This window comes from Pavona decussata, unplaced genomic scaffold (genome assembly GCF_977016875.1).
Source record: "Pavona decussata unplaced genomic scaffold, jaPavDecu1.1 SCAFFOLD_49, whole genome shotgun sequence".
Lineage (NCBI taxonomy): Eukaryota > Metazoa > Cnidaria > Anthozoa > Scleractinia > Agariciidae > Pavona > Pavona decussata.
Genome location: NW_028145471.1, coordinates 676033 through 688365, shown reverse-complemented (window position 1 = coordinate 688365; position 12333 = coordinate 676033). Strand labels below are relative to the sequence as shown.

Here is a 12333-nt window from a genome sequence, read left to right as displayed (position 1 = left end):
TCTTCCGAAAGTTTATTCGTCTGAAAATGTTTTCGTGGTTAAAGTACAAAAATGTAGGTTACTGAGCGAACGCGAATAGACCTTGAACGCGGCGTCCATGTTGAGTCTCAGGAGAATAAAAAGCTTTGTGTTTGCACGGCAAGCCTCGCACTGAATTCGCGTCTGGGCGAGGCTTGCCTTGCGAAAATAAAGCTTTTGCCGCCGAGTGTCAAAGGTCTATTTTTCACACAAGGCGATGTGACAAGTGCATACGTGTCGCTGCTCGTAAGAAAAACAGAAAGATTCGCATGAACTAAGCAGCTTTTAAGCATGACAAGAACTGCAAAACGGGAAAGCATGGTCCGAAAGTTCCGTTGCCATGGTAGAAGTGACGTAAGCGTGGACGGGAAGTGAAACGAAAATAGACTAGATTGCAACGATATTGTTACAACATGCACACAAGAATATCTAAAAGCAAGAGTTACCCAAAATTAAAATAATCCTCGAAGCCCTTTTTTGCCAATCCTGGTGCTTCATACAAAACATACACCTTTTTTGACTATTTAAGTTAAGGCTAGATTTGTAAATTTAACTCTAGAGGTCATCTTCACTGGTTTGAACGCAAAGTTGAATCTAACGTCGTTTGCTTGAAAACTACAATTTTAATTTTTTTTTCAACACTTTTTCTATCCACCTTGCGCATGCGTTTCCATTCATTTTTGCTGTCCACCACACGTACGCGTGCTTGCTCATTTTCGCTGTCTAGTAAATAAAATGGTCAAGAATGATAATTTGTGGTGACTTTCTTGCAGGTTACTGAGTTATTCAAACGCGCTCAAAACGCGTGGCACGTAAAGCAAAAGCATGCACAAAGTGAACGTGAATTTATTTGGAAACATAATGGAAGACCGATCTAACACAGTGAACTAATCATGACTCATGGAACCACTCCCCCGGTATCCCCTCCCTCCATGCACCACCTCCACAACCCAATTTAGCCTACAACTGGTGTGAACCGCAGGACAACATGTAACCGGTGCCAGGCGCAGCGAACCGGGAAATGTTACCAGTAGTTCCACGGATATCTTTGCTTCTAAAACAATCCAACTTTGAAATTAATTTTTACAAACTTGATCATTGGATAATGCAATTCCAGAGTTTCGACTGGCTTAGTGACCATGGGATATCAACCATTAAACCGTTCTTGAGAAACAGCGGCCATTAAATGGAAATCAGCAAGATCTAGCGATATTTATTTTAATAAAACAAATATTTGTCTCGCACTTGTTGGATATAGAATGATTATAGTCCGTTAGCAATCTACCATCTCATGTTCCACAAGCGTGAGGAAAATAACTGGTGAATCAAAGAGTAAGAATGATACTGTGAAGAAAAGTTAAAAGTTGGAGGAGGGAAGAAAGTTAGACATATTTTTCCCTTCAACGTGGTTGCTAATATTCATTAAGCATTTTGTTAGGTTCAACCTTTAATTTAAATGATTAAGCCGGTACAATGCTTGTTTCTTGGCTATATGTTTCTTTTCCTCTATACTTTCTAACCTTCTAATATTTAATAACATTGTTATTTTTTAACATTTATATTTCGATTTTGATAAGAGATTATAATATTTGAGGTTCATTCCCATGTTACTCTGCACTTAATACATGTCCATATACATTTTGAAGAGATGCCACTATATAACTTTAACATGCCATTTTATTTAAAACCTATAATTTTTTTGTAAATTATTTTTGTGCGTAAAATCTCTTCATTGACTATTCAACTGACCTGCCGTTTTATAACTTAAAGATTTTTGGTGCTTTTGGAAACTTTTTGTTTGGATCACATAACTTAACACTTAGAATTTCACAAGTCTTGTTAATAAATCAACAGATAATATATTTGTATTACAAATATGTCAACATACGTATTGAAATAATGCCACCAAATACTGCTTGTACATCAGCCTAAGTGTTTTTGTCTTAATAAAAAACATTCCATTTGTTTTTATTTGTTTTTTGGTTGTTGTTATTGTTGTTGTTCTACTATTTATCTAGTTAGCTATCGAATGATGATAACTTGATACCATAAGCTTTTATAATAACATAAGAAAGGATAACAAAAACAAGTTGTTTACTCAAAAGAACCTTCGCACCAAAAATGACGGCAAGTTTTCATCGCAAAGATAAATAGACAGAAAGGTAATAAACCACTCCCTCAAAGTCACATACAGACTGTGTTACTAAACTACTCTTTTTATGTCTTTTTTTCTAAGAGGTACTAAACTGTCTTATTAATACTTATAATATACTTATAATATGTCTTGATTTAAATTCACCTTCATATCCTTTCGCGATTTGCCATCCTAAACTCAATATTAAAGAGCCTATTCAACGCTTCATTTAATTTACTTTCAGTTTCTTAACAGGGTCGTTTTCTGAAAAACTGTGAAAACTATGAAAAAAATTACATCTTACAAGAGAAGTCTGTGAAATCACTCTCACGGTTTCCGCTGTCTTACTTCAGTATTTTTTACACGACCCTCTCGATCTAAACGTCACAAGTTCTGGAAGGCTGTCATCTGCTATGTATGTTGAAATTCTCTTCATTTTACAACATGAACAGCGTTTACCGAGAGGGAAAGGGCAAACCTGAAGCATAGCATGGCGGAAATTGGTACTGAAAGCATACAAAATTATGGGATTGATCATTGCGTTAAGAAACGGAAATACAAAGTAACAAACACCCATACTAACATTACATTTATCTTTCACAAAAAAATTATAGAACAAAGGCTTTAAAGTGACATAGAGTCCAAAAAACGTAAAACAAATTGCCAGCGCTAAGACAATGGAAATAAATATTTTCATGATGTTCTGTTGCTGTTTCATCCTTTTGTTTTCAATATCGCTTAACCTTCTATCCATGGATTCTGGCTTCAGTCGATTACGTAGGATACGCATAATACGAAAGTAAAACACGATAGCAGTTACTATTGGTGTAACATTAAAAAAGACTATTCCTATCACGTAGTAAACTGTCGCTCCCAAACCACGCCAGGTAAACCTACAGGCCGTTATTGAGCCCACTTTTGTAACCCTCGCGAAATAGATATCAGGTATATGGCATGCCAGTGAAATAGCCCATGTCGCACATATCAAAGCTACCCTTAATTTACGAGTAAGCAGAATAGCTTTCAGGGGAAATACAATAGCGATGAACCTGTCCGTTGCTATCAGCACCAGGCTTAGAATGGATACTGAATGGGACACCATTCTGCCATACAACCCGACTTGGCACCCAATGGTGGCCAGAGGATTTTCTATTAGACTTCCAGTGCTCGTGATTATCTCATCAGTAAGGTAGAGAGGCCAAGTGATGATGCTGGACATAAAATCAGAAACCGCAACATTGACGTAGTAGTAGTTGACGCTTGTTCTGAGGCTTGGGGTCTTGTACACTGCAGCCATCACGAGAAGGTTACCAATGAAAGCTGCTACGCTAATCATAGTCATAACTGTAGTGAAGAATGCTGATACGTACTGGCAGGACTCGTGCCCAGTCATGGTTGTGGAATTATTCATGGCGAGCTATCGATCGTGTTTGCCTTCAACAGTCAATTTTTTGGGAAAATAATAGTTGTTATTAATCTGCAAATACAGAAACAATGTAACCCAAAAAGGTCATGTTTCGTAAGGACACGTTGGGTGGTTATAAAAATAAAGCGTTCAGAAGTGTTGATTCAGTAAGGTAAAAAATGGTTTCTCAAAACAAGGCTGTTTATTTTAAAAGGCCAGCTACTTGTTATGTCGAAAACTACCCTCAAAGTTTGATAGTTCCTGCAGCAAGTGGAAGACGTATTATGATCATTGTCAATAGACATCATTTACCTTCTAGGTTGAACACAGCACTTCCGAAGCAAGCGCTTTTGCGAATAACCCATTTTTGCCAATTTCGATTTTGCATTGGATGAAATTTTTCAAGAAAATGTAAATTTAATTTGTTTTATGATGGAAACAAAATATACAAGATTAGTTTTGCTTACCTAGGATATTAACTCTTTTGAGTTCAAGTTGTCTTCTCAGAAATATTGCCACTAGTTTTTCGTTAATGTCACCTTCAACGAAAACAGGAAAAACATTGCTAGCAATCCAAACCGAAGCAATATTATGGGAAGAGAATAGCCTAAGGGGCGCTGCATCTATACAAATGAGCTATGATCGATAACCTAAACAAATAAAACACTGTAAAATTGACTTTTAGATTATGGGTCAAATTAGTGTTTAGGAAATGATATCGCGTGTCTTTAATTAATCTGTGTTAGATTGGATTTGTACTGCTAAGTGCACGGTGTAGAGTTTTGTTTATTGAAACATGCTTTTTACTTTTGTGAGACCTTTTAATGTTTGTACGTCTTAATGCCTTTATTTTCGTGATAGAAATTTTATATTTATACCGGTCAGTTATTATACATCCATTTATTAAGTATATTTAATTTATCCGGCTTACCGTAAAACTAATGGGATCACCCGATAAGGCTTTCTGTGCCTTATCATTTAAAGGCCATTCTTTTCGGACCAGTTAAAATTTTTGGCCTCTAATAGTGTGCCGATCAAGAATAAGCTTGCTTAAAGGTCTTCAATGTGTCATCGTTCACTTGTACAAACAAAAGTAGTTGGCATTTTAAATTTAAATGTCTCAAATTTGTTTGAAGAAACTTGTTTTTTTTTTTTTTGTCTTGAATGGTACTTATGTTACAGTCCAGTTTTAACGTTTGTCGCTCTAAATTATACCAAGGGGTTCTTGTATTACAGAAAACACGTATTCTTCAGAGAGGTGAAAATAAAGATCAAACAGTCAGGAGAAAAAGTTGGCTTAAGTTAATTTACATAAATGATTGACCTTAAGCTTGAATATCTAGTGGGCCATATGGCGAGTTCTCATTCTCTTTTACGGAACCAATAGGTATTCAAATCTCTTTCCCTCCATTTAGAGATATCGTTTTTGTACAACTGTTACTTGTACAGAAAATGCTTTGAGAAAATATCATGAATAACATTAAGAGCACATGATGAGCACCAGAAAGCCAGCGAACTTGGGTAATGACTCGAATTTTTTAAAAAGTATTGAAGGTTTTGTTTGTTTATCAGTAATTGACTGCCAACTCTCATTGTGTACGCCTGTCTCGAATTTCTCTCCATGCCCTAAAGCGTCTTCGATAAAGGTAGAAAAGTTCTATTTTATAAGATAAAGGGAACTTGTCATTTCTCTAACATTTGTTTGACAAAACTGGGGATAATGGCATAATTCATCTTGTTTTAGGCAGCTAGTAATCGTCACTAAGAGCGTGTTACAAAATCGAAGCAAAAATTTATTCCTCAAAACCAACGGATTCAAAAGAGTGTTTGTTGTGTTCCTGTCCCTGTTGTTTCCTTTTTTCTGTTTCGTTTTACCTCGAAAACAAGAAGCTTCAACATGGCTGCCCTCGAGAAAATTAGACATCACCAAAGACCTGCGATGCCAACAACATATCATCGGCTTATTCTTATTTTTATCCTATTCAACCAACGTGATAAGCAAACGTCCTCTACTTTTAAGGAAATTTAATCGAGATGAATCATTCAAAAGACAGGAAATTTTTGGAGTTCAAAGTATCACTGATTCGGGCAAATTTAAAATTTATAGCACACAATAAAACTTCAAATGCTGAGTGCTAACCGAATGAACATTTTTTTTTTTTTTTTGGCTAGTTAAAAGGTCGTTTGAACGCGTGTTATTTTATTCTGATACCATTAATATTTAAACAAAGTTCAAGTAAGAAATGTACGTCCTATTTAAAAGCATATGATATTTTATATGCAAAATTCTAAAACAAGTAAATGCTAATGACGTTTCAATGGTTGAGTACTCGATGCTATCATTAGCTTTGCTAGATTATTTCGTTTCCTTTAAACAAAAGAGGGTGCTTTCTTCTATGAAAAGCTTTTACTGGCTCCTTTTCTTTCAGGAATAGCCCCGGGATCCTTTCGCTAGGGCCACAAGGCACTGATAAAGCTACTCGTTTCACATGATGGCAACGAAATACCCTACCTTTGACCACCCTTCCTCAACAGGATGACTTCGTTGTCGCCAGTGGAATATTCACCGGTAGCTAGCATAAAAAGTAAGCCCTTCTTATTTTAGCGAAAACGTGACTCATTAGTCAAGCAATAATTACATATACCAACGACGTTCAGAGGAAGTGTAAACTAAATAGATCCTGGAAACACAATAAAACTTAGCGTGGATGTTTAACAATGAACAATTCTCAATATATATCTCGACATCTTAATATTTTTCTTTCAAATTTAAATCATAATCCTATATTTTGATTTATCAGTTCCGAATTAAATATTGCCAGAATAATTCTTAAAGCATGGCATTGACATCTGCTAATTTCTAACATGAAAGTGTGATACATGTAAATAAAAAGAAAATACCATAAAAACTGCGAGTGGTAAAGGGATAACCATTTTTGAATCAATGAATTAAAATCGAGCTTGTAACGTTGTACATACCTACAAATGGCGAATCAGAGCCACAAATGACTGTTTCTTAGTTCCAGAATTGAGACGCGTTCCCAGAAAATGAGGAAAATAAGCGCAATTCCTGCACGTTTTAAATTTAAGTTAATGAGATTTTAAAATATATACCATTCGTTTCAATAATTTGCATTAAACCTGTTAACGTCAACACACCAGTTCTATATATATGTCTGCAGTTGATCAGCGTGGAAGACTACATCACCATCGTCTTTATCTTTCAAGCATTAAAGTTACGAGTCGTGTTGTAGCTGTTCAATGCAATGTATTGTTGTTGGGGCAAGGATAATTGACCAGCGCTTGCCCATAGAAACATTCCAAATGCCATCACAGGGTTTGCAGTTTTTTATGATGCAAGAAGGAACTCGCTACCCACCACTTTTTACCTCCCTTTTTTTTGTATTTTACTACAAACCGCTTACCTCAATAAACATGATTTTCTCCTAAGTCGTGAAATGCTTATGAGTATATAGAAAATAACTCCAACGTATGCAGTAAAAAGCAGGAAATGGTCGACCAAACCAAACACCGGTACCAAACCAACCCGTGGTGTCCCTGCAATACAAACCGAACAATACAAACGGACTGAACACCACACGAAGGGATCTTAAACATGGATTGTACCTAAACATAGCTCGCATTTCATTCAAGGTTTTTACAACATTCATTCCCATAACCCATTTTGCATGTGCAAAATATACATCACACTGAGATACCACAATCTCTTGCCGTCTCAGATAACCCTATGAACTAGCACCCATTTGAAGTCTTGCATCGCTGTTCGGCTTACTGGTCTACCCCTGGCCACCACACCTCAGTGCGCAGTTGTTGTTTAGTTTTAACTATGCCTTGATGGCATTTTCGTGCAAGACCCAAAACTTGCTTGAGCAATTTTCTCGGTTCAATCACTAATCTACTTCCTCTCAATACCAGTTTTCCTAGCACTGTTACTAATTTCTTACGGCTTCGTAGACCGGTTCACAGCAGTCCAGTCAATGGTGTGATGAGCACAGTTCTGTGACATAGAAATTTCCTCATCTTCAGCCGATGCTTCTCCATTGAGTTTCTCGGATTGGAATGACTGTGGGGGCAGCATCTTCTACAACATACATTCTTGTATTCAGTCGCCGACCTCGTGAGTTAGACGTGTCATAGAGTTAGCTCCATTCTGTGGGCCTGGGTGATGCTTGACAGTATACTCAAAGGGTTGGAAGGTAAAACCCCACCTTTCGATTCTTGTTGACGGTTGCGACTTACTTGAACACAGGCCATAGCTAGCATGAGGCAAGACGAGGCACTTGCCTCGTCTACGTTTTATCCCCAAATTAAAAAACAAAAACTGTTAGCTAAGTAATAATTCCCAAATGGTATTTGCGATTGCGTTCCTAGAATTTAGTGGAAAATTCAAATGATTTCATGGGACAACTTATTTAAAATGAAATTTGAGTGGCAACAAAAATTCTTCAAATGTGGCCGGAATGAGGGAACTTTTGAAAACAAGTTTTGAATGATGAGTTCACAGGCATCCTAACCTGGTCCTCTTAAATTCCTAATTTCCTTCGTCATGTACCTCAAGCAACAGCCATAAGTTCTCGTTTTACCGTGTGAAGGTGAAAAGCCTGTGCGACTTCTATTCCATGTTGGTCGCTTCTTCTCTCCTATTAACTTCTTGAGAGCTATGTCTGAAACGAGGAACGGGGAACAGGGAATGTCTAAAAGGGGACTTTCTAAAAACGAGCATCCCTTTAAAAAAGAAAGCCATTAAAATTACCTTTGTCACAAGTGTCACGCACCAGAGGAGCTTCGTCTCTCGTTCTGCGAGTTTTCTAAATCATTATCAACAAAATGGATAAATCTTTAGACTATTCATACGTGGAGTTTCGCTGAGAGACCTTTCACAATTACAGGATTTCCCAACAACCAATTATTATATTGACAGTTGTTGTCATAATCACTAGATATATAACATAAAAATGAATTGTTGTCTTCGTTTGCCCCAATATCTTTGACGGGTGTTTTAAAAAAATATGCCAAGCGATACCAAGGGGCCACATACAGCGAGAGAAATCGACTCCAGGGTTTTCTACAGCATCTTACTGCAAAACGATAAAGATGAAAGTGCCATAGGCCTTATCACGGTTTTCGACGCCATTTTGACAAGCGGGCAAACACGTCTTGAAATAACAGTGTTGTAATATCCGATGTCAAATAATTTTCATAAAACATCGCTTCTGAAAAATTCATGAATTGGAACCTTTAGGCACTATGCAAAGCATTTTACAGAAATTAACTGAGGAATGTAGCTGTGCTAGAAAGCATCCAGTTGCGTTTTAACTTTTCTATACATTTGTCTGTATAGCGAACCAGCCGTGAACTGCTACTAAAAATAGTTCGTTGGAAAAAAATACAGGGAAATGTATGGAAAGCTCAAAACACGACTGGACGCTTTCTGGCACAGCTACATCCCTCCAATTTTCTTTTCTTAAAATCCTTTTCCTAGCGCCAAACGTTTCCATTCCGTTTCCGTGTTTTTTATCCACCACATTTTCAAATGCTCCGGTCCACCCCACCCTATTTTGTTCTCGGCTGTGTTGGAGTGCCTACTGGACTCCTTTCGGAGTTTCAATGGACTCCATGAAACTATAGTTCTGAAAATGTAAAGCTTTATGGCTTAGAATCATGTTGTCAGATTTAATAATTTTGCTCTGCTGTGTTGAAGTGCCTAATGGAACTCTTTCGGAGTTTTCTTGGACACCAGGAAACCAGTACTCAGAAAATGTGACGCTTTAGGGCTTAGAGTTAAGGCACATACTGTTGTCAGATATTGGACATTTGATATTTATTTGCCTTTTTTCCCAATAAATCAGTCACTGGGATTTTAGAGATTCCCCTTTTAGAGATTCCGGCCTTTAGGGGTTCCTCACTTCTGAGATTCCTCCCCCTCCCATTTGATATTCCCACTTTTAAAAGATTCCTCCTTTTAGAGATTCCCCATTTAAGAGATTCCCCCTTTTAGATATTCCCCATTTTAGGGCCCTTTAAGAGATTTCCCCTTTTAGAGATTCTCCGTTCCCTGTTCCCCGTTCCCCGTTCCCCGTTCCCCTTCCTCGTTTTAGACATACTTCAGAGCGGACATACGGTGGGCACTTTCCGTTTGTCAGAACTAGCCGGCCAGACCGGTCAGTTCATAAACGGAATGTACCGATTTGAAGGACACATTTTATCCTAGTCCTTCGAATTTTTTCAAAATAGTACGTACCATTTTCGGAGTGATTGCTCTTCAAGATTTTGCAGCAATATCCCTTCAAAATGACGCATTCGATTAACACTCTCCAGTCTGGCCGGCCAGTTCTGGCAAATCAGGAAAGCACTCCATGAATTGGAGGATTTGATAATGTCTGAATGGAGCCCTCTGTCCGAACTGAAGGTCATTATTTTATTATGAAAGGAGTGGGAGTCGTGTAGGCCATATTTGAATGCTCCTCCACCACTCCCCTGGGTCACAGCAACCGAGGGAGGAATTAGGAACAGTGATACTTACCAGTACAAGTATCACACGACCAAGGAGCAGGTATAAATAATGTCAACTTGTCAACGACAAAAAGGTTACCATTTCACTTTTTAAAGGAATATCCATAGAGAACAGATAAAAATAGCATTTCGAAGCTTCAAAATTTCGAAAATTTCCAGGGAAGCATGCTCAGCCCCACCCCCCCCCCCCCCTCCCCCTTCCCCAAGAGCCTCGCAATACTTTGCTCGCCTCTTCTGAAAGTCTGGCTACTGGCATGGAATAGACCATCTTTAGCGGTTTATGGTCGTTTTCCAGCTCAAATGTTTCCTGTAGAGACAGGAATGAAATCTTTCGCAAGCCCAAATCACGGCCAGTGCTTCTAGATCGGGATGAACTTTGCACTAAATTTCACAAGACCCATACAACGTGCCACTTCCAATGCGGTTTTGGCCGTTCTTCCTCATGAACTACCGCTTCAACTACTTTGGATTCTCTTGGGCCAATACCATGTGCAGATAGTAAGTACCCATGAACTCTAACTTGCACTTTTTAAGATTCAGCCGGTTAAAACTCGCTCTTTGTTGGAATCCTTCTAGCAGCTTCTCGATTCTCTTATCATTTTCATGAATACAGTGAAACCTCTATTAAGCGGACCCCCAATTAAGCGGACACCCTCTATTAAGCGGACACTAAGCCGGGTCCCGAAATTAACGTCTTATATTTCCCTTTATAACGAACCCCTATTCGGCGGACACCTCTATTAAGCGGACGCGGACACTAAAATAAATTGTATTTGGCTAATTGCTCTTGTTAAAAACCTCTATTAAGCGGACACCGAACTGAATTGACAATATAAAGTATTGGATTACGTCCTTGAAAGTACAGTAGTCGGTTAATAAAGCTGTCAATAAACTGTCGATTAGACCGATATCCGGCCGGATTATTATCATCCGCGATCAAAGTTCACTCAAGAGTCTTGCACAAAGCACAGCACAGCTATTCACAATCAAATCCTTCCCTGGCAATTTTTTTCTTCAGCCACTCACATGAGAACTTATCACCGTAAAAGAGGTATTCGCAGGGAAGCTCTAAGCCATATCCGGCACCTCGGTTTACTCTTTTCCCCGTAACTGTTACCTTGCCAGAATTTGCCGGTCTCTTCAAAAACTTTGTCACGTGTAGTGCCATTAGCTTAGGAAGATGGCCAACCACTTCTTCGCGTCCGGGTTCAAACTCGTTGGGGTGTTTGAGTGGTTCCGTATTCGAGAATTCTTGCTTCCTCGCCATGGTGTCACTTGCAACACCACCTACCACTGCGACTGCATTAGAGTCCCATTTGTTTTAAGGTTCTCGCATTAACATCGCTTCTTGACCAATGTTAGGTTCCCATATTTCTTTGTACTCGTGATACCCTCTCACGAACGATTTAACTCGTAGAACATCCTTACTTGTCTCCATCTCGCAAAGTTGAAGTGAACCAACTACGTAGAGTCCACTTTTTGCCAACTTCATTAACTGCTATTTTAGCAAACAATCACTCGGGCTGGTATGTTTTGCTGGGGCAAAGGTCAACATGATCATGATGTAAACTTCTTACTGTATTACATGCCCTTGACTCATATGTTTACAGTATCAAACTTCTCGGACTGTGCTGTTTTCTGATGTTCGATGATGTCTCAGTTAGCTTGTTGGAACTGTAAAGAGAACACGACATATCGATGTCTCAAATGTGCTAAGCCTGTGTGTAATCGCAGCAGTAGTTGCCATGTAGCTGCATCGGAGGATGAGCCAGGATGGAAAGCAGGACATTTCGTAGCATTCTGTGTCCCGTGCTCTGCTTGCTCAAGAGAATCTTCCGAAATCGCAACTGAATCCATTCAGTCCACTTCATCATCACCAGCATCATCATCATCATCATCAAACTCCTCTTTTGTGAAGCCGTCAAAGAAGAAAAGCTGTAACTCCAGCTGCAACAGAGCCTGCCTGACATTGGAAAGGCGACATGAAATAATACAGTTTGCAAAGGACAATCCGACATTGGGCTACCGAAAGCTCGCTAAAACGTTTAGTGTTGGCAAAACCCAAATACAAAGCATCATAAAGAAGAAACAGGAAATTCTAGAGGCATATGAAAACAACCAAAGAAAGGGGTTAAAACGGCAAAGATCTGGAAAGTACGCAGACGTCAACGAGGCGGTTTGGGACCGGAGTGGTATTGTCTTTGCAGGTCCTCCAATATTCCAGTCTCCGGGACAATGCTCC

At 38.7% G+C, this 12333-nt stretch overlaps 1 protein-coding gene across 1 annotated transcript; it reads right to left on the bottom strand.

Annotated features, from left to right (window-relative positions):
- Positions 1-1437: 1437 nt before the first annotated feature.
- On the bottom strand, positions 1438-4467 carry LOC146481495 (tachykinin-like peptides receptor 86C). The gene is made up of 2 exons (XM_085108185.1): positions 4025-4467; positions 1438-3629 (listed from the first exon to the last, which is right to left on the bottom strand). Exon 2 carries the CDS (start codon positions 3561-3563, stop codon positions 2502-2504), a length of 1062 nt encoding a protein of 353 aa, XP_084964311.1. The 5' UTR covers positions 3564-3629; positions 4025-4467; the 3' UTR covers positions 1438-2501.
- Between the last annotated feature and the right edge of the window lie 7866 nt (positions 4468-12333).

Coding starts and splice junctions, on each gene's coding strand:
- LOC146481495 (XM_085108185.1), bottom strand. CDS start 3,563: ATGAATAATTCCACAACCATGACTGGGCACGAGTCCTGCCAGTACGTA.